Raw genomic sequence first — 22,514 nt, 5'->3', positions numbered from 1 at the left:
CAGTCACAGAAGTGCCATAAGAGGTTTTAACATTAAATTGGGTACAAGGAAGCTCAGCACCTATTTATATGAACTCAGTGCTCTCTATGTAGGACAGGGGTAGGGGACAGCACTGAGACATTTCAATGGGGATAATGGCCACATGGCCAAGTACTGAGAAAAGCAACCTGGCACAGGGAGTGGGATGGTCTGGAGAGGGGAAAAGAGGCTGGTGGTGACTCCACGGAGTGAGTGGAGTGATCACGTGTCACCCAGGCAGGATCTTGATTGGTATGAGAAATAAACCCACATCTCTCAGCATCAGTCGAGTCAGCCCCCTCTTGGCCCCATCTTTCCCTGTGACAGGAGCCGCCTGAGGACCCAACCCCACCATCCTCCCATCATTATACCCAGCGCAGCCTGTCTCAGTCACACGTCCCATCCAAGAACCATCAAATGAGGTGAGCCTGGATTCCAAACTCAGACATACTCACATTCTAAAGGTAAAGATGCCAACACAGGTAAAAGCTTCTCAAAGGTAATAGGAATCGTTGCAAAATTAATTAGGAGAAGGAGCAGAAAACAGAAGAAAAGTAATTTGAGGACGATGATTAAATTGCTACTTATCACTAAAGCCTACGAGACTGATACAAATAAAACATACTCGGATCCAACACACAAGGCTCTTCCCATTTCTGACATGAATACATCAAGCCATGAATGCGGTGGCAACTTACTATCCAGGAAGCTCTGAAGAAATTTCCGGGCTGGGGCTGACTGCCGAGCTCTGTACGTGTCAAAAAAAAAAAAAAAAAAAGAAAGAAAGAAAAGAATGTAGGTCATTTATTTTGCATCAGATGTTCCAAGTCAAGGGGGAAAGAGAGCAGCCCCTTTCCTTTCCTGATACAGCCAAGGACCCTTGGGAGATGGGGCCCTTGGCTGGAAAGGTCTCAGTGCTGGAGGATTTCTGGGCCAGCGGGCACTCTTGCTCTCTGGGTGCGGTGGAAGATAGCCCCCTAGCTTAGCCTTATCTTTCATATAAATATAGACCCGCGAGGTGGATAGCCCACCATCTGGCCAACATGCATTAGTGACGTGAACAAGACAACACCGCCTTCATTAGCTTATCCCCACTACTCAGAGCCCCTGGCCAAGCCCACCAGAGACTCCTTCATGCACCCCAGATGCCACATCCAGAGAGAGGGTCACCCGACACCTTAGGTACAGAAAATACAAAAATGCACTTGAAAAGACCACACTGTATTTAGATCATTTGTTTACCCCTGCAGACTTAGAATGTGGAAATGGGGAGAAAAGCAGTTTCACAAAACCTAGGAGTGGGGAGCATTTTATAAAATCACAGGCCACTATGCAAAAGAAAGAAAACCATCAAGAGCTACATGCAGAGAAAAGGCAACATAATTAAGTAGTTTAAGGTTTCTGTTGTTGTCTTGGAGAAAAAAAGGGCAAAAGGCTCAATATATTTTTTAAAAATAATGTGGTAATAAGGTTAACTTTTAAAGATACTCCTATCTCTAACAACGATCACTTCAAGGAAAAGACGCTACCTGAGAAGAGATATTGGGGGAAAGAAGAGAAACAGCGGGAGAAAAGGCAGATTGTCCAAGAGGGAGGAGAAGCAACATTCATTGGGGCTCACCCACCTGGTCCCCTACCTGCCAAACACCCCGCTGGATCCTCTCACTTTGGAGGGCGCCTCTGTCCCAGGATGAGGACTCTACTCTTCCCCACCCCCAGGTGCCTGCCATTATTCCTCAGAGAAGGCAGCACTCTTACCCCCATGTTCATCCTTCCAGCCCTCTTGCCCACACTGGTGTCACCTGCCCATCTCCCACCTTGGCACCTGTCTTATTCTGGGTCTTCATCCACTTTGAGGATGATGTCCTGGTCTCCATCTGGGAAAACTTTTGTGTGACCCTGCAGAGTCCTCTGGGAACAACCCCCTCCCTGCCTTCTTTCTTTCCTTCCTTCCACAATCACATGTTTTCAATCAGGGCTGTACCCCAGGTGGATCCCCGGATGCTTCCCCACTCTAGCTCCTAGCAACCTCCAAGGTTTTTAGAAACCTCCTGGTTATCAAATCCACTGACCTTCCCTCTGAGTCTACTTTTGGGGACCTCTCTGGCACACCAGCTAGTTGTCATACTTCCTCTTCTTGTTCCACCACTCACTGCCTCCTACTTCCTCTCCTTCCTCTCCTGCTCCATGTCATCCAGCATCCCAGTGGGTAGTTGTTGCTCCCGGCCTTCCTGTCCTTCAATCTTCCATCTGCTCCCAGGGCTTCAGCCGTCACTTCTCTTCAGGTGACTCCAACTGACGTTGTATGTAGGCCCCTTCCTCTCTTAGGAGACCTAGTCTTAGATTTCCAGCTTTCTACTGGATAGACAGCCAACACTTCAAGAATGAATCACCTAAAACTAACTCCATCTTACCATTGCACGGATTTTCTCCCCATCTTTCTCACATGACATACTGATGTCCTCATCTTTCCAGCTTCCTGGCCAAAACCCAAGTTGTTTCTGTCCCCATTCCATCCCCCAATTCTTTGTTCTTCACACCAATTAAAATGTCCCATTGCAATTTCCTCTGTGAGCGTTCTCACAGCCACCCCTCCCCCGCTTCGTGCTGACGCTACTGGAGTGTGGGCTCTCATCACTCCATGCCTGGACCACCACAATAGCCTCCTTGCCCTCTGCACCTCCAACTGGAAGTTCTCCTTTCAACCCAGCCTCTCTAGAGTGGGGACACCGACCTTCCTAAAACAACTCCTGAACCACATCATCGGGCTATGGACAAAACCATCTCCTAACTGTATTTTCTGAGCCTCTACAATCCAGTGTCAACCCTCTTTCCCACACCTACCTATCCAATTTTCTATTATAGCTGAATCTTCTACTTTATTCCTTAAACACATGCTAAACACGATCATTTTTTGTGCTCTTTTCGTGCCTCACATGGATGCCTCCGATTTCTACCACGTACCTCCACTGCACCCAGCCTTTAAGGTCCTGGCTAACTCCCCTGAGAAGTCTTCCCTACTTCTCCACGAGATCACTCTTCCTCCAGGCACTAAGAGCCCATACCATTCTTTCAGCTCTTTGCAGGCACTGCTGTGTACTGTTGGAGATCTTTTATTTATGAGTGTGCTTAAACGGTCACGTTTCTGAAGGCAAAGTTCATTGTTTCGGGCTGATGTAAAGCCTCTCTCAGCATGCCCCATACCTATTAGGGACTAATGGGGAACATGTAACTGAACCAATGTGAAGACGACTCATTCATGCATCAGACCCTTCTTGGTGCCCATCTTGCTCTGGGTAGGAGCCCAGGTACCGGAAGCTGTCTCTAACCTCAGGGAGGCCTCAGTGATTTCAGTAATTCTCCAGCTGCCTTCCATCCTTGCATATGTTACAGAGCTGTTCTTATTAGACTACTTTGAAAAGTGACCCCTGATTCATTTTATGACCTGTAGTCTTAGCATTCCTGTCCTGCCCCGGAGCACTTTAGGACTTACCTGCCATTAGTTCTCACTCTTGAACTAGCTCAGACCTTCTATCCCACAGTGGCTACAGTTGCTTCTAGTCTCTGCCCTGGCTGAAACTGAGCACCCCCTTTCCCTGCTCCACGACCTACCTGCCTTGACTGTGCGCACTGTGGCTCACCTTTGTGCCTGCCTCAAGTTCTGAAGAGGGGCCTGGATTCGCAAACCCCAGCTTCCCTGATCTGCCTGCAGTTCCTCAGTGTCTGACCTTATCTCAGCCTGCCTTGGCTGCTGCCATAACCCCCTGGGTTCTTCGCTCCTTTCTTCCCTGGCTTGAGGGTCCAGCAGTCAAGACTTTTCATAACCTGAGTCACTCATGCTGGCAGTCTGACCCTCCTTGTCTTAGTTCTGCTTAAATAGAACACGTTCCATGGCATTTTCCACTTTTCCTGCCACAGTCTGTGGACCTTCCTAGCCTCTTCAGCAGTGTCTGCCTGTCTTTTTTATTTTCTGTGAAGATACCCTTTCCTTGTAAAAGTCCCTTTTGTTTTGTCAGGAAGTCCTGGGGACGGGTCTCCAAATACTTGGTACTATTCTTCCCCTTGGGGACCTGTTTACCTTGGACTCTCTCTCTGACATAACCCCCTTTAAAAATGTCAATACAGGTTGAGTTTCAAATGCTTGTTTGTAGCCAGGCTGTCTGGTCTCTGGAGTGCATTTTTTCATTGAGAACTTTCTGACCTTTCAAATGACAAATACAACTACTCTGCCAGTGCCATGCACGTAAGAGGCACTCAAATCACCACCACTGTGTTTCTGAAAATGATCTCTGAGGTTGGTATCTCCCAGGGCTGCAAAAAAAGACAAGGGAATTGCCCCCAAAAATGGCTCCCAGAAAATCTGGAGAAGATATACGGAGCCAAAGGACAGGAAGTTATAAGGGCCACCTCCAGAGAGCAGAGAAAGAGAATGACAAGGGGGTGGCGTCGTTTAAATCACCAGGCACCCTGCATATATTTGAAAAACTCCCTTTAAGGAAGATGCCAAGCTCAAAAGAAATCCAAGCAAAAATTAGGTTGGGGGGCGGGGGGAGAGGAATCGAAAACAGGAGTCAGAAAGCCATGCAGCTTATAAAAACCCAGCATAACCATTCATTGCCTTGACTACATCGAAACCAGAGAACAGAGAAGAAAACAAAACTGAGCTGGAAGAGGAACCAACAGCGTGAGAAAAAGTAGGAAATACCTGGGACAAGTTTGCACTGGGTGCTTTATTAAGCATCTCCGTGTTTCCTAAGTGTGCCTCTAACTCTGCTGGGCAGAGGTTGAGATCTTTTTCTAGATTAGTCTGGTTCAAGAAAGAAAAGACGGGAAAGAATGTTTTAGTTTAAAGGACAGGCAGAAAGAATGGAAGGTTAAGTTTGAAAAATGAATTTGTTTAGTGCTATGCTTTAATAAGGCAAAGATGGCATGACCGAACACAAGAGCTCACTAGAAATCAGGTGAAGACGTGAAAACAGAGAATGCAACATTAGGCAGAGAAAATATAAATCCTGAAGTCATCAGAGCTTCAAAAGTCTATTCTACTTGCTAGAGAGAACTACAAACACCACGGAAACCTACCTTTCGTGAGAGACCTATTTTTTCTCTTTTCAGAGTATAGTGACTGTGACAAATAGGACATGTCAGGAGAATAAGGCATTGCCTTAAAAACCTCTCAACATTAGTAGAAGTAGAGACTTTGTTAAATAGTTTTATCACCAAGCCAAAAGAAAAAAAAAGTTATCAAGTTTAAAAAAAAAAAGTGATTTAAGAAAATAAAAGAAAAAAAGAAAAAAACCCACAACACACTCACACTAACCAGGCTAGAGAACACACACACAGCCCACGGAGGAGGCACAGCAGAATTACCTTTCTATCCTCTCTAGGAAGGATAGAGCAGTCTCCAGGAGTATAATCCCATATCTTTTTGGGAGGCTGACGGGAAGCAGAGGAGGAAATGAAGAAATGAGCATAAAGACATAAAGACAAACATGGAGACTGGCTCAAACAAAGAGGGGCACGCTAGGAGAACCGTATCAACACAGAGAAGTGAACTCAAAGCACAGGGAGTGGACACTCGGCCTCCTGAGGAGGCTGCCTAGGGAGGGACTCGGCAGAATTTAGGAGGTGGAAACATTAACTGGGAAGTTTCTACGTCTACGTCTCAAGAGTAAGTTATTATTGGATTCTAAACATTGAAAACGTAAAAAAAAAAAAAAAAGAAAGAAAAGAAAGAAAAGAAAAAAAACAAGAAAAAAAGCATTAACACCAATTTGAACAAAAATAAAGACTTTAAAATTCCTTTTTTTTTTTTTTTTAATTGAAGTATAGGTGACATACATCCTCACTGTTGTTTTCAAACTAAGACTGACACCGACATTCTACATTTTTGAAGCAGTCTTCTCCAAGGCAAAATTCATTAAATGTGACTTTGGATTTGGCCAGGGGAGGGTAAAATGGAACTGAATGTGCTTTCTGTGGTTTGTGGCAATAAAATCCAGGTACAAAATGGGTGTCCAATAAATGCACTGTGTAACTAGACAATTCCACTAGATAACACTTAACAATCTCCGTTTACAGCTTAACCAGACTTTGATAACACTGCTGCTGGACAGCCATGCCTTCTGTCTGCCTTAGAGAAGTTTATAATTTGAATTTGAACAGCGGACTGTAGGGTTATGTCTGTTTTCTCCTTTAACTCTTTAAGTTAGAATGAGAGCTGCATTCCTAAAACAAAACGGCCAGGAGAACTGTGAGTTTAATGAGGGAAGGGTTCAGTTCGGAGGGTAGGACATCTGGAAGTTACAAGCCTCCTCTAATTCTGGAACCTCTCCCCCACCAACTAGACCTTCTTGTTCTGCCTATTTAGACCTGAAATGTCTTATACAATGACCCCTGAAAAGATGAGATCATTAGTAGCTCCTGGAATTTTGTGCAATTATCATTACCCTATGCAAGTATTCAGATTGGTTGACATTGTGATATTTTGCCTTGAGCTTACTTCTAGAAATCACATGGATTTCTGCAGAAATTAGAGGGGGGAAAAGTAAAAACCTAACATCCATACTTTTAGTAATGAATCTGCAAATGAAAAGTAATCTGAATCCAAGGGACTTTCATCACTGACAGTAGTGGGTCAGTAATGCTGTCTCTGTATATGTGTGCTCTGCAATTTGTAAAGTAAGTGCTACTAACATTTACCATTCATCTTTAAGCACTTCCTACACTTGGACTGTTCACCTGGAGAAGGAGACTTTTTAAAGTCACTTAGGATACCTACTCATTTCTTTCTTTACGGCAAAAAAATAAGGCAGTGCTTATAAATTAAGTTGGTTTTAAATCCTTCATCCTGGGAGTCATGAATTATTTGATATTCCACAACAACGTATCAGAGTTACAAGGTACCACAGCCAGGATCTTGCTAAAATTTCAGCTCATTCTGGGTGGTGGGCTTTAAGTGCAAGAGTTGAGGAAGAAAGGAGTTCAGGGTAAATGTCTAGTGTCCAAGTTCTGACAGGCTTCACTTGAGAGAAGTGGGTCTTGAGTTGGTGTGGAATAAAAAATAAGAGTTTTAATTTCATTCTGGTTCTGAATGACTGAAAAACCTTCCAAAACAACTTCCATGGTTTACACCATTTTGATTGATCTCTCTTACTTTTATTACAGCCCAGAGTGAGGAAGGTAGGACAGAAGTGAAGAAAAAATTTCTCTCTATCACACCTTCTTCCCCAACCCTGGGATAAGAGCCAGTCATCAGGTTGGTTCAATCGATGATAAGCCTACCCTCTCAGACCATGAGGAACTGTTCATCAGGACGTTGTTCCTCAGGAGAGGGCACTGATTACGTTATTTTGGCAAGACTTCCACAGTATTACCTTTTATTACTTGAAAAGACCCACTCAAATAGTCCCATTTAAGAAGGACTCTAAGGTCCCTGCAAGGAACATCATGGCTTCAGAGGAAATGGCATTTTGGAAAAGCATCATTAAGTCTTTAAATAATTAAGAGGCAGTTAGAACAAAAGAGTAGGGACACGAATTCTAGGAAGGCCCCACTGCACAAATGGACTGTGTTCTCAACATTTGTTTGGATTGGTTGTGTGGCGCTCAGACCATGGTTTCCAGCAGAAACAGTGTTAATCTGCCAGGCTATTCACAGAGCTGATTTAATGTGCACTGGGACTGAAATACTGGCCTTTGCTAACAAAAATGGAGTTATTTGCAATGACAGATTCAGTAAAACAAACGAATCACATTATAAAGATTTTATACCTTTCCCTAAAAGTTAATATTTCAGATAAAACTAATTTAGTTGTGAGAAGTGGCTAGAAATTTGTGGATTCTGAGAGGGCTTTGCAAAATCAATGGTACGGACTCTTTATTATACATAATTTAAAGCTAGTTGCTTTTGCTTTCCCTGATGAAAGGATAGCGTTATTATTACATATACTAGTCATGGTCTTTTTTTGCTTGTTTGGCGGGGTGGGGGGACCACACGATTCAAAAGTAGCTTTTTGTGTGAGAGAATTGAGCAAGTTTTAAGGGAAAAGAAAAGGGTTAAGACACTGTTCAGTATTTGAGTGTGGAGAAGGTTGCCTGAGGTAGACTTCTTTGATGTCTGAATGGTGAATAGGAAAAAGCGAGAGAAAGGAGAAATGAGGTTTGCACCACAGCTCTGGGGAGAAGATGGTGCAGACTTCAGGTCAGATGCTTCCCTCGGCACTGGTCACTAGGTGGCGCTGCTCACTCAGGACAGCTCAGGGGCTAGGCGGAGCCCGAGTCTAGCAGAGGCCAAGGCGGCAGGAAAACGTTCCTACCGGCAGGAAGTTGCAGTCAGGTGCTCCTAACTCATAAGATACCTCAACTTTCTAACAAAGCTCAGCCTCGCTGAATCAAACTGGCAATTCCACAGCACCCGCTTCATTTGTCTGTCTGCATCTTAATGAAAAATATACACTGTGGAATTTAACATTTAACTGAACTCTAAACTCCTGTCTGCCAATAAAACCATCATTCCAAACCGTAGTGATTCCGATTCTGGCTTCAGTGGCTAGTTTCACACGAACATCTAACAAAATGTCTTATTTTTAGACACTTACTTCCTCCACCTGTAAATCTTTTTTGCAGCTGTAATAAGACTTTAAAGTAACAGGAGGTTTAAAGTCAGTTTCTAGTCCTCTCCAGTGGAAAAATGAACTCAATCCTCCCTTCTGTTTGATACACCTTTGGGTGCAGGCCTAAGAAAGTCCTCCTGTAAGTGCCAAAAATCAGTTTGTGCCAAGGCCAACTCAGCGACATCACAGGGAAATTCTAGCAAATATAGCATGCCGCCTAACTCCCATTTCAAGTTTTGGGAACTATTACCCTAACTCATAGAAATCATTCTCCAAACCCACCTATAATGAGGGTACATTCGTGGATCACATCCACATCCAGAGGCTCTTGGGGGCACTTCCTTTGCATATGTACTTAAATCTTTTTAAAGCGGTAACAGTGCTGCTCGTCTCAGTGTGTAATGCATTTTCCTGCCTGTCTTCAGTTTGCCAGAAAGACTCCGGTTAAGTAACTGAACCAATGGCCAAACTAATGCCGTCTACAAGGCGTGTGATATTTGTTTCTAGTGGTGGGAGGTCCTAAGACAAGCAATGACTTAGTCCTGTTTCTCTGTGGTTTTCTGGCAAGAAATAATTCCAGGGCTCACTGTCCTTTCTTGGTGAAGTGAAGTGCGGGAAAGCTTACAGGTTGTGGTGAGAAGAGACAATCTCACGACTGCCCCCTGAAATGGCTGCTCCCCACTTCCTGCATTCCTTACAAACAGATCTGATTCTCTAGCAGCAACAATGCATCAACAGCATCATTTAAAAAGGTGTCTATAACCACTGAAGCTATTAAACTTACCGGTTTCCCAAACTCCAATTCCGAAAAGAATTTATACCAAGGTTCATTCTTTAAATCTATCTCTTCTGGGCTTATATCCCGACTCTATAGGGGTTGGTGACAGGGAAATGGAAGAGAGAGAAGGATAACATTATGCAGAGATTACATAGGAACAGGCCAGTAGAGATGCAGTGGTTTCCCGGGCTATACAGCAACCGTATCCAATAGCAGCAATCCTCCATTTTACGGACATCAGCAAAACCAGGAGCTACAACAGGTGGGAGAGGACGGGTTTATAAAAACAGAGAACCGGGGGCAGGAGCAGTGAGTGACTCATTCTCAGCCCTGAGGCAGAAGGCACACGGGCCACGGATGGAGAATTCTGCACCGCACTGCTGCCTCCCACGACAGACCGGAATATGGGCACAGTCCTCAATAACTGTACCGTGGGACACGAGAAAGCCCGTATTTCCTCTTTACGAAGAACTGTTAGTGAGCAGCAAATAACCTGGTGAGCACACCAAACATTTAGCAATCTACGCCGGATGAGTAGAGCAAATAATTTTTATTGGCTAGTACAGTTTTAGTACTTATTTGCAAAGCCGCCTTGAGGGTTTTCAAAATAAATGCAGATGCCAACACTTTATAAAAGCCAATTTGTTAATACTGCATCTTTAATGGCACATGAGTAGGTGAGAAATCACGTCCCATACACAGTACAGGGAAAGATGGTATAAGTAAAAAACAGAGGACACAAGTGCAAAAACATTTTAAACGAGCATCCGTGGGGGAGAAATACAGACAGAATATACTTTGTGTTTTCACAAATAAATGTCAAAGAGCTGGGAAAAATAAAGAGAGGGAAAAGCTGAACAAGACAGACAACAGAACAGGGGGAGAAAACTTCTGGATTATGTTGCAAAAATAAGTCAGATATCTCAACTTCATACAACTCTAAGAGGCAGCTCACACAGACTGATCATTTGATTCATGGGATTTCATACCAACTCAGATCTTTATAAAGTTTAACACCTCGCTCTGCGGAATAACCTGTGTTTCTGGAAATAATTAGCTGGAGAATGACTGCCTGGAAAGCAAATCATGTTTCCCCCGCATACACTAGAGATACACGTTCACAGCAGACAAAAGCATTAGGGGCTCATGGCGTCATGAAATTCATCGGTGTAGACACACTTCAAAGGTGTGTCACTAAATGAGAGAGATATGGTGATTTTTTTCTGACAACAATATGAAATAGAAAAGGTATATTCTGCACCAAGATTGAAAACAATATCTAAGAAACTTCACTCCCTCAGCGTAACGACACGTGGAGGAAATGGCCACATGTTTCAAGCCACTGCTTCACGGAGTACGTCCCCAGGGACACGTTTCTCTTCACGTTCTGTTCACAGGCCTTCTGCCGTTTGTAGAAATGGCTGTCAACTTTCTTTGCGACCCTGACCAATCCCTTCTTCTAAAATCGTTCGAAGGGTCTTCACTGTTATTTCTATTTTTGTTTTAAAAGGAGGAAGACGTGGCAGAGAACTTTTCTTTAGCTGAAATGCACTGAATAGAAGTCAGCTGGAATCAGAGGGAAATGCCTACTGAAGCAGAGTCTGCCCTCTTGCATCCAGATTAAAATCTCCCCCGGCTGTCTTTAGGGACTTAGGGGCTGAAATCTCGAAGAATCCAGGGATTCTGAAATGATGTAAAATAAAGATTCCAAATGGATTCTTAATTTTTTCGGTGAAATGAGGCACGATAGCTATAAGGACACAACTATTCAGGAGGGACAGCTCAGACACTGGGACATGTTAGGTCCTCATATGATGGGAGTTTCATGAAACCTATTTCATGTTTACTATTTTTGAACACTATTTATAACCGCTCCCTGGGAATAGGTTAGGTTTCTGTTGTTGTTGTTTTAAATAAAATGTACCGACTCTTTCAGGAAATGGCCTGAATGTCTTGGTCCTCGGTCCTGAAAGAATTAGCCCATTTTATTGCTGAAGGTTGCTTGCAGACTGTTTTTACTGCGAAGGCTAACACTGTGCTGAGAACTGAATCAGGAGGCGTGTCGACTGCGTGGGCCCAGAGCAGCTGCCCGGAGAGAAAGTGAAAGAGGTGATACCACGCAGCACTAACATCTGCGTTTGATTTTGTCATTTATAACTCGGCCGTAGATCTGATTATGGAACGGACAGACAGGAAACGTGCTTCTAGATGCAGAGCAGGAGCTCCGTACCGGCAGGCAGGGCGGATTCCACAATGCCAGGCTAAGTTCTCTGCTGCTGTGGGCTATGTTCCCCAGCTCAGCAAAATCCTGGGAAAAGGCGGGTGACCTGCCAGAAAAATGCCTGATTCTCCTTGAGGATGCTTTTGCTTCTTGGATGGGAGCCAGAGACTAGCTTCAATTTTTAATTAAACAATCTGAATGTGGTACGTTCATGTGCACAGCACTTTGTAACGTTCATATAGTCCTCTTATACATTTTACCACACTTGGTCCTCTCATTCGATACTTCCGTGAGTATGCAATCCTACTCAGTACTCACTTCAGTACTTCAGTAACGTTGGCAGGCCAAACAATACTTCTATCGTACAGATGAAAACACTGAGGCTCTGAAGAGTTAAAGGACTTGCCCCAAGATATCTGAAGGCAGAGTCAGAATTAGAACTCAGGTCTTCCAATTCCGAGTCCAGTGCTCTGTACAATATATAACTTCTCCTTTTCATAATCCTGAGAAAGAGGCAGACCCTCTGAGTTGGCAGAAGACCCGAAGCTAAAATAGGGGTAACTGACAAACTTGAAAAGCCAGGAAGGAACTCAAAGTGACCATGTACCGGGAAGAAACCCCCTTGTTTTATACATCCGAATCCATATGGTGTCTGTAATTACTATTTTAATATCTGTCCTTCCCAAAACACCCCTGTGGGAGCAGCAGGGACCCCAACCTCTAACCCAGGGCTTGGCACATAAAAGTGATTCTATATATATCTGTTGAATTGAGCAGAAGTTCTGGAACGGACTGTGGAGCAAAGTAAAAGCGACAAAGCCTGAAAGAGGCCATTTCTGACAAAGCAGGGCCTGACCGCTAGATCTCCAATCCGGAGGCCGGAAGACAAGACAATGGACTCAGACTATGACGAAAGGGGGGCTCTGGAGTTATGAAGAACATCACAGGAGTTTGCCACGTGGCTGAAGAGGTTGTAAGGCTGTAAATCTACTGTGGGGAATTCTGAAGGTAGCACAGGGCTTCCTCTGCCTGCGATGGTTTGGGTTTGTTCCAGGGACAAGACAAGCTCTGCAGCAGCCTTTACCACCAACCCTTCCTGCAAACAACAGGTAGATGTGCCTGTGAGGTTGCCATTGAACTTGGCAGGCTGAAGCAGACAGGAGCACTTCAAATTGGAAAAACAAAACATTTTTCCCCTCAAAAGGAGTTGTGCATTTCTGAGAGCAAATTCAGATTCTGTATCTGTCACTAGTTAGCATACTTATCCGGAGTGAACAAGACAAAAGTGTGTGTGTGTATGCGGTGGTTGGGGTGGGGTTGGGAGGTGTCCTCAAATTCTGGCAAACCAGATACTGGATGCCAAAAGCCAAGCCACACGGACACATTCCAACGTTTCTGTTCACGTGGCAAAAAGAGCAGGAAAAAAATTCAAAAAAGAAGGGACTAATTCAACCACTGGGAAGAGTAGACAGTGAAATGCAGATCTGGCTAAAATTTCTCTTTAAAATGAAAGACTTCTCTTATGAAGAACAGTGCTCAAAAGTGAAGAACATTGAATTAAGTGGCTGGCCATGGTTGCTCCTCTGTGTCCCGCCCTGGGCCTTCCTCTCCCATCACTGGGCTGGCCCAGGGGCCTGAACACCACTTCGCAATCTGGCGTGGTCGCTGCAACTGTCCAGAGGTTGCCGACGGGCACCACTCTCACTTCCCAGGGGTTCTAACCATTGTGGTATCAACGAGAAAAAACTATGTTGGTTTTTTTTCTTAATGCTGATAGTGGTCAAATTATTAGGAACCAAGGAAAGGAGGGGGAAATGGAAAAATTGAAGAAAGGGGCAGGCCCTCCGTTAAAGCAATGAACACCTAGGAACAATAGTATCGCCCAAACAAAAGCACCCAAAGGGCAGTGGAGTCTCTGACGTCATTAAGTGTGTGGACACATAACAGTGCATCCTGCCTTGTTATTCAAGTATCAGGAATATTCCCAAAGCACCTGCGTGTGGAAGGCTAACTTCGGTGCCTGTGATCTTCTCACAGGAGAGAATCCCCAGGGCAGGGTGGGGCCAGAGGCATAGTTCTCGGCTCCTTTCTGAACTTTTTGCTTAAAATAACTGTGGTGCACAGCAAATGCTAAAGAATGACAACTCTAAAGCATTTCTGTGAACTGTTGACCTTTCTTCCTAATTAAAATTATTTTCTCCCTTTGTGCTTTTAAAGATGTCACATTTTTATTTTAGTAAAAGTCAAATCAATTATTACTTAAAACATGTAGAGCAGAAGAGGTGGAGGGAAAATAATTTGAACCTGCATTTCAGAGACCTACTTAATCTGTTCTCAGTGTGGTAACCACATTTTAATAAAAACCAATCCCCAGCATGATAATTCCATCCTGCTGGCACGGCTGGAGGGCTGCAATATTTATAGAGCTTTGGAGAATCCCTTTAACCATGATCAGAATTCGGAGCCAGCTTTCCTAACGAAGGGTGGACAAAAGGAAGCGTGAGTGGCAGATATGAAACTAATCAGTTTGTAAAAATTCTTTCCCGTTTCACAGAAGCAGCTGCTTTTCCAGGGTGGTCGTCTATGCCCAGACAGGCCGTTTCCCCCACTTACAATTGCTTGGCGATGTGAACGTGTGTAGAGAATTAGAAACCAGATTGAATACGAAATTCGTCCTCAATGGTGCACTTGTCAGAAAAGGAAGACCTACAAGACATATTCTAACAGCCTCGGTCTTTTCTTCCCAAGTCACAACATCATATTAATTATTTAGCTTTTAATGATGTGCTCGTAACTTCTACAAAATTTATACACATTCAAATAAGAGTCACCTAAAAAAAAACCTGACTTTAGTCCGGTTAGTAGTAATAAGACTCATAAATTAACGGTTAGACATTTTTAAGAAGACAGCAGCAAAATCAATCTTTACGTTAGTAGAACATTTTAAATTAGTTCAAATCATGCACAAAAAGAACAACAAAGCACAATATGGCTTCTTTCAAAGCAGATTCTCAGGACTCATTTTATAAACACCTGCAGAAATGAAAAGGGTAGAAATACTTCGTTTTTTCATTTGTCTTCGAAACACAACGAGTCTATCTCAGGGGAGAAGGAATGTAATCCGAGTGCACAATGCATCCGGATTAAAGAACACGGCAGGGGAGACAGAAGAACTTTAATATACACATTACCATCTTTTCGTTGGTCAGGACAGAAGACCTGCCCGGCTGATAGTCGTAAATGCTTTTGGGCTCTGCGCGGTATTTCCTTGTATCCACTTTCTTATCTGGGGGCTCCCAGTCGTTTCTGGAGAAAGAAAATCCTGTTAGAGCTATTTTCATGAAAATGGCATCCGACACGGTCTGACTTTAGCTGACTGCTGTCTAATCAAGGAATTTTTGTATCGGAAGCATAAAATCGGACTCTGTGCAAAGCATTTAGTTGTGCTGGTTTCCTTCTCAAAATCACCAGTTACATCTCTGTGTTGGCTTCACAAAAGGCTTGAGGTGTCCCGTGCTCAAAACCGGGCACCAGACGTGCAGAGAATGAGGAGAAGGGTGGGAAGCAGCATCAGCAAAGCTTCTCTCCTTTCAGGAGCTCATCATTCCCGGAACATGCCTGTGCTTCCCACTCCCGCTGGCACAGGGGGAGAGAACGAAGGTCCTGGAGCCCGTCAGCCGCGGTTCCAGTCCCTGCTACAGCACTCGCTAGCCTGGTGAGCTGAGCCAAACACCTCACCCATGGCTACTTTGGTTTCCTCATCTGAAAAATGCAGATATCGGAGGGACTAAATGAGACAGTGCATGTAAATCACTTAGCAGAGCACCAGGTCCACGGTGTAAGCACTGAATAAATGTGATTGCGATTAATAACCATATTCTTCCCTATTCCACACCCTGCTCCAGGAGTCACCCAAATCACAGCCTTGGGGGCAGATACTTAACCTGAGCCAGCAATGGGTTCCAGAGGATACGGGAACCCTTGGAAGTTGTTGGCAAATTTTTAAGGCATGTACATTATTGCATTTTGCACTGTGAGTATAGTTACTTTTTTCCTGCAAAGCTACAAATGTCTCGAAGGCAGGGACAGTGATTTATAAATGCTTATTTTCCCCCACAGCATCTGGTTCAATCTGCGCACAGAATGTACCCAGCAGATGCTTGATGAATGTACTTGAGTGTGCACCCACAAGGACTCAAGGGTATACCCAGCCTTTTAATTATCAAAACCCTCGGGCAGATGCCACTTGTGTATGCATGGGACTCAGCCACTCATTTGTCTATGAAGATGGAGAAGGTGTGAGGTGTGAAACTGAGCGTGTATTTAGAGGGAAAAAATATTTAGTTTGGTCAGAGCCTTGTTGGGAAATGGTGGAAGAGGGAGCCCAAAGATGCATGGGATACCAGTCGGGATGGCATAAAAAGGCTGATCCATCAGGAACAAGAACTCAACAGAGAAAAGTGGGTCATTCAGCACAGCCATTAGGAGATGACGAACACCATCATTAGAAGCACTCCAAGCCTTATCTTTCAATGATACCCACTGCATAATTATTAACAAGCGTGGCTTTGGGGCATCTGGGTGGCTCAGTGAGTTAAGCATCTGACTCTTGATTTAGGCTCAGGTCATGATCTCAGGATCGTTTTTGAGCTCAAGCCCTGCATTGGGCTCTGTGCTCAGCGTAGAGTCTGCTTGAGATTCTCTCTCCCTGTCCCTCTGGCCCTTCCGCTGCTCGCTCATGCGCGCGTGCATGCATGTGTGCTGTCTCTCTCAAATAAACAAAGTCTTCAAAAAAAAAATGTGGCTTCATTTTAAAATTATATTCTCTGGTATGGACCCTGTCAGTATGCACAAAGTGTATGAAAACACATGCCAAATTTTATAGCTAAGATTTCTCTTGTGAGAGGGGTAAAGTCATGACAATTACAGCCAACGTTCAATAAGCCCATACTGTGAGCCAGACACTACTAGAAATGTTATATGCATTATCTTGTTTTATCCTTCAACATCCTAGGAGCATAAAATGCATCCCCACTTAACAGATGAGGACACGGAGACTCAGAATAAGTCACAGGGATTCAAAATCGGGTCTGTGTGACTCTCGCCTCGAAGGCTGCCTGACCCAGCAGAGAGAGTGCCCTTCAGTGGTGGCTTGGGTATGAGAGCCCTAACTCTCAGAGGTGACTGTGGGTGAGGGAGCACTTACCTTTCTGGGCTTGATTTCAGCGAGGAAGAGCGCGCTGGGAGGGGAAGTGTGGCCGACCTCTTAACCACCTTCTCACCGTCGATGCAGCTCATCTCACTTTTTGAGCGAGGCACAGAAAGGGGAGATTTTGCTGGAGAAGAAGAGTGGGTACAAAAGACTTGCAAAAACTGAGGAAAACCAAAAACTGGAAGATGTGTTTCCTTACCCACCACCCTCTGTTCCTCCCCCGCAAGCAGAAAATTCTACATCACTTACTGTCTTCAGAAAAGGAGTACCGAGGTGAGTACAGATCTGAATCATCATCTAGTGAACAAAACAAAACGTAATCAGGAGAATCCAGCTGAGGTAAGAGAACCAAGTGACATGTCCCCCCACTTGCACCGTCCTGCACTGGTGTCCAGCCATTCTGGGAGCCCGACAGACAGAGGAGGGGTCGGAAGTGACACCACAGCAGACCCCATCTGAGAGCCCACCCAACCAAACAGGGTCTGCCGACCTGCAGTCCAGAAGGTCCATTCATGACACCCGGGGGCTGACTGACACCAAGGAAGCATGGGGACAAACAGCCAAAGGTCCTCCTCAAGACAACTTCCACAAGCAAAGTGAGAGCACAGGGTCCCCAGCCTGGTTGGAAACGGGTGCGGAGAGAGGTCCCCAGATGCTCACGCTGAGAGTCTCTGGTCTAGCCTGCTATGTTCCCAAGGGTCCAGCAGGCCCACTACTGGATGGGCTGGGGGAGGCCCAGGGATGTGGTTTCAGCTGCCCACCTCGGCTGTGACCTGTTTTATATGCTGTGGTTCCATACACAATACCATTTATCCAGCAGGGGCTTTGGCTAAGGAAACGGGCTGAGAAGACCCTCCTAGTCACTTGCTTTGACCTCAACCTACTTCCTGGTGACACAGTGCACACTGGCAGGTCTGCTCTGCAAAGGTACTGCTTGGGCTCAGTGTCTAAGCGGTGACTCTGGAACCAATCAAACTCACACACGGTTTTGTGGGATTGCTCTGCAAGGGCGAGGCACACGTCCCTCAATACAGAGAACCCCGGGACACGGACACTTGCAGAACCGAGATGAGAGCTGAGCCCCTCATGCAAGTAGCCTCTCCCAACTCAAAATGAGAGCACACGGACATTTACCGAAATGGATTTCTAAATTGGAACTGTCCTAAGCATACAGGATATTTAGTCACTAGGTCCATGATAATTCCCCCCAACACACTTCTCCAACAAGAGTCAGGCTGCATCAGTCAGCCTGTCCCATTTTCTAGTATCTTGTCAACCCGAATCCAGAATTCTTGAAGATGAAACAAAGACCCAACTCCTTCCCTTAAAATCTGTACCAGCTTTAACAAAGAACATGAAGTAACCTGCAAACACAAGCCAAAGAATCCAATGTCACATGTTGACTAAGCGTTAATCAAGTCCTGTCTCTCTGCAAATCATTCTAAGTTTCAGAGCATGAAAGGCCGGGATATTTTGTGAGGTTTAAATAAAACTAACACTGCTATTATTTTGAGTATTATTCAAAGATGGCTTCCTGGCAGGCTCCCCTGCCCCCCCTTTTTAAAAAAGTATTTATTTATTTGACAGAGAGAACACAAGCAGGGGGAGGAGTGGGAGAGGGAGAAGCAGACTCCCCCCTGAGCAGGGAGCCTGATGTGGAACTCGAACCCAGGACCCTGGGATCATGACCTTAGCCCAAGACAGCCATTCAACAGACTGAGCCACCCAGACGACCTCTGGTAGCCCTTCTTATCCCCTCCTCTCCTCTCCCTATTTTTATCTGCCTAGGGTCTTCCCCCCAGCCCAAATAAAGGAAAGGTATCAGGTACCAGTTATCTTTCCTACCCTTCCTTCCTCCCTCCCTCCGCTTCAAGGATAAGAACTAGTCGATATCAAAGTTGAACAAGACTTGCCATGCTATACATGCAATGATTTATCTTAACTTTTGAAAATAGGGGAGAAGAGGTAAAATGAGATCTAGAAATGTATTTTTGGAGTACTGTTCTGAAGAATTTTGTCTTGCCTGTTTTTGTTTTTTAATAGAACTTTTGATTATCCTGCTGAAAACCATGATGTCAAAGAAAACTAAAAATCAGCTCTGACTGCAGAAATTTGACTAGAAAAACGGTGGCTGCCAAACGAGGAATTAGCTTACTTAGCAACCAATGTATGTACTGCTTAAAACCCAGCCTAGCATTTTAGCTCAAAACCCTCTATCTCGGAATCATGGAATGACAGCCTATCAGTAGACGGTAAGGTCAGGGTTAGTTTGTAACTATTACCTGGTTCTTGGCATAAGAAGCAACATTTTCATGGGGGAAACATGGCATTTAAATATTCAAAAAAATGTTTGAAGCCTAAGCTCTTTAAATAATTTTTTCTCCCCAGAGCTTCCCTATGTAGAAATCTGGAAGATTTGTTAGAAGGAAATGAGAAATAGTTCTTGAAAGATGAAAAAAAAATAGCACAGCTTGAGGAGTTAAATAATTTATATATTTTGAAAAGTAGGAGAAAAAAACAGGGGTGAAGGCAACAGACGTCGGAATGACTGAACGCTCTTAAAGCTACTTCTTACTTGCTGGAGGTGAAAGATTAGTGCCCCAGCTAAGGCCAGCTCGGGGCAGGAGCACGTCTGGGGAGCAAGCTCTTCCTTTCTCTGCATCCATGGGATCCGAGTTGCACACGTGGATTTCAGTTCGCCTTTGAGGACGGCAGACTGAAGTTCCATGGATTCAACAGAACACTAACAATCAGGGCAGGTCTCGGGGGATGTAACATTTAATTGTCGATGTTTGCCTTACAAATCTAATGTAAGACAATTTTACCTCTGCTTATGAATAAAAACAATAGCGGTTTCCATTAAGTGACTAACATTGGCTGGTAGGTGACTAGTATCATCTCACTCACCCTCTCGAAAACTCCTTGAGGTGCGTAAATCTCTCAACTCACAGACACAGAAAGGAGGCCCAGGGAAGTTAAGAGAATTTGCCCCTAGTCACACAGTGAGAAAAAGACAAGCAGGAACAGACTCAAGGTCCTTCCGACTCCACTTCCCTGTGCGGCCTCGAAGCCCCGTGACAGGGACGGGGGGCTTTGTTCTACTCTTCACCCCAGCCTCATCTACCCAATCCTGGGGAAAACTGTGGCTCTTCTCATAATTTTTATTGTGGAAGAGGCAGGGGAGAGTGTTGTTTTGAAACTCAAGTCGTGCACCACAGTGTTGGCCATACTGATTTCCAGCCCTTGAAGCCTTTCTCTATTTTTCTGCATCATCCCCTCCCTGGTGATGCTCAAGCAAGTTTTCTTTCTTTTTCTTGTAAAGATTTTATTTACTTATTTATTTATTTGAGAGAGACAGAGAGAGCAAGTGATAGCACAAATAGGGGGAGAGGCAGAGGGAGAAGCAGACTCCCCACCAAGCAGGGAACCTGATGTGGGGCTCGATCCCAGGACCCTGGGATCATGACCTGAGCCAAAGGCAGATGCTTAACTGACTGAGCCACCCAGGTGCCCCTTAAGCAAGTTTTCTGAGTTACCCACTTCCAGTTTTGTGCTGCTTTCCAGGGACAATGGGTAAAACTGAGTCACTCTCGCTACACCATCTACTTGCTGTTTCTCCTGCTCCCTTCTCCTGGGAGGGTAAGTACACACTGGGGTAGATGTATATGAAGTTAAAAATGCCAATGAATGGGAAAACTGGGTACAAGGATCACCCTTCTGCATTTCTGCACACTAGAGTTAGCCAAATGGAGTACATGTTTTTAAGCATGGTTAAGACACAGTAAACGAAACGTTTTTCAAGACGTTGGTGAACACTGACATTGTCTATGTCTGAAATGTGGCCGTTATGATTCCTCCAAGGGTTCTTTAACACTATGCCTTAGGGGGCTCGGCTGAGTTGGGATCTTGTGATTGCCGCTCCTAGTGGAGCCACATGCTGTCGGTGCCCCTTGGGGCCTTGGCAGAGACACCCAGAACTTCCGGTGCCAGCGACTTCCAGGAAGCTCTAAGGCTCAGCGGGTTTTACTCAGGGTGAACAATCCACTTCTGGAACCCAAAGGCCCCTGCTGGGCTCCGATGTTTACACACCAGTGACTGCCCTCGAGGCTTTGGCAATCTATCCTCGGGAGCTCGATTTGGGGACGGCTACTCTCCTAAAGCTGCCGGGAAGCACACAATTGCTTTTTCAACCACAGTGACTTCAAATGAACTTCTAAAAAAGACTTTTTCTGGATTTTGAGGGGTTTCTTTTTTGAGAATTTATAACGATCTTAAAAACACTGGAACAAGTGCTGGTTGAGAATGATTATTTTATAAAAAATATGTAACTGGCTAAAATGAGATGAACAAAAAGCAGTATTTACATAATCACTTGCCTTTATCAATTAAATTTTAATTTATGCATTTCTGAGGCATTTAAACTTGAAATTATTTTTCTAACATCAGGAGCTCATTTTTGACACAATCTTTTTCTACTGTTCAAATTAATTCCTTCTCCTACTTTATTCCACACACTTAGGAAAAGAAAAGGGTAAAGGGGTCAAGACAGACACACACATTCACCCCACAAACAAAAATAGTCAAAGAAAAAGATGTATGCCGAAGTGGGGACAAAGTCTGGGTGGGATCGGAGAGGAAGAATCAGCAAAAGGAGAAACGGGGCAAGGTGGTCAGGAATCGTCCAGGGAGCCCAGGGAGACATTCCCAAAGCTGCTATGTTCTGGTTAAAGGCAAATTTTAAGGGATTAGGGGGGGAAAAAGATCCACAAAGGGTATAGAGTAGCTATAGAAAACAAATTCAGAAAAAAAAAAAAAGAATCTGAAGGAGAAGAGAACGAGGCAGAGAAGGAAAGAAGTAAAAGGAGAAAGACGTGGGGAGGACCAGAGGGCTGGAACGAGACTCACCGTCCTCATCCCCAGCGGCATTCCTGGCCTGTGGAGGTGGAGAGGGAGTGACTGCCACGCTCTCCCAACTACCCTGCAGGCCAGTCTAAGACTGCACTTGCTGGGCGGAGCCCTCCTGCCTGGCCGGCCTCAGGAGAGCAAAGGTGACCGCCGCGGGCGGCCTGGCCCCGCCTCCTCTGGGCAGTGCGGGCTGCAGCCGGGGGCAGGAGGCACACAGAGCCTGGCCAGGCATCTTCACAATACAACTATTTGCTTGAACTTGAGCAAAATAAGGCTATTCTTAGAAATCCTGTAAGGCCAGTAGAGGATTACTTTAACTCAAATACTGACGTGCCTGGGAGAAATCAGTCTCCTAAATCTTTGTCCTGGCATATCCTCATCTAGGAATGAGGAGAAAGGTCAATGGGACAGACCACTGTGGCATGATGTGTCACCACGACTTGGGGACACCTTGAGGTGGTGTCTTGAGACACTTCACCAGGAGGTGGCAGTGGTCACCATCGGCCTGACGCGTGGAAGCAGCATCGGAAAGCAAGAGGAAAAGCTGACTCTGGGACTTCCCCCTTGGCTGACAGGACAGCCCCCTACCCTGCAATGGCCAAATGTATTCTCACAGGCCACAGACAGTGGAATAACACACCAGATACTTGGTTTTGTGCTGATCTGGAGGCATCATTTGAAAAGCTCTGCCATTTTGTGGACACAAAGCGTGTTGAGAGAGCCAACATCATTTGGCCATGTTCAGAGTGGGAAGGCTAGCTCTTTT

General features: G+C 44.9%; 1 protein-coding gene across 50 annotated transcripts in view; it reads right to left on the bottom strand.

Moving 5' to 3' along the window:
* SORBS1 (sorbin and SH3 domain containing 1) overlaps positions 1-22,514 on the bottom strand; it is a 220,463-nt gene that overhangs the window by 45,915 nt on the left and 152,034 nt on the right. For 33 of the 50 annotated variants that reach the window (XM_048218695.2, XM_048218687.2, XM_048218698.2 and 30 more), the window contains 7 exons: positions 17,093-17,140; positions 16,838-16,967; positions 14,823-14,937; positions 9,417-9,500; positions 5,389-5,454; positions 4,724-4,825; positions 717-766 (listed from right to left, as the gene is read on the bottom strand). In XM_048218695.2, the coding sequence (XP_048074652.1) occupies positions 717-766; positions 4,724-4,825; positions 5,389-5,454; positions 9,417-9,500; positions 14,823-14,937; positions 16,838-16,967; positions 17,093-17,140 (595 nt within the window). The remainder of the gene's footprint in view (positions 1-716; positions 767-4,723; positions 4,826-5,388; positions 5,455-9,416; positions 9,501-14,822; positions 14,938-16,837; positions 16,968-17,092; positions 17,141-22,514) is intronic. The other 17 variants (XM_048218702.2, XM_048218708.2, XM_057308873.1 and 14 more) reach the window with 3 other exon arrangements.

This window comes from Ursus arctos, unplaced genomic scaffold, assembly GCF_023065955.2.
Source record: "Ursus arctos isolate Adak ecotype North America unplaced genomic scaffold, UrsArc2.0 scaffold_7, whole genome shotgun sequence".
NCBI lineage: Eukaryota > Metazoa > Chordata > Mammalia > Carnivora > Ursidae > Ursus > Ursus arctos.
This window is presented reverse-complemented; position numbering and strand designations above follow the sequence as displayed.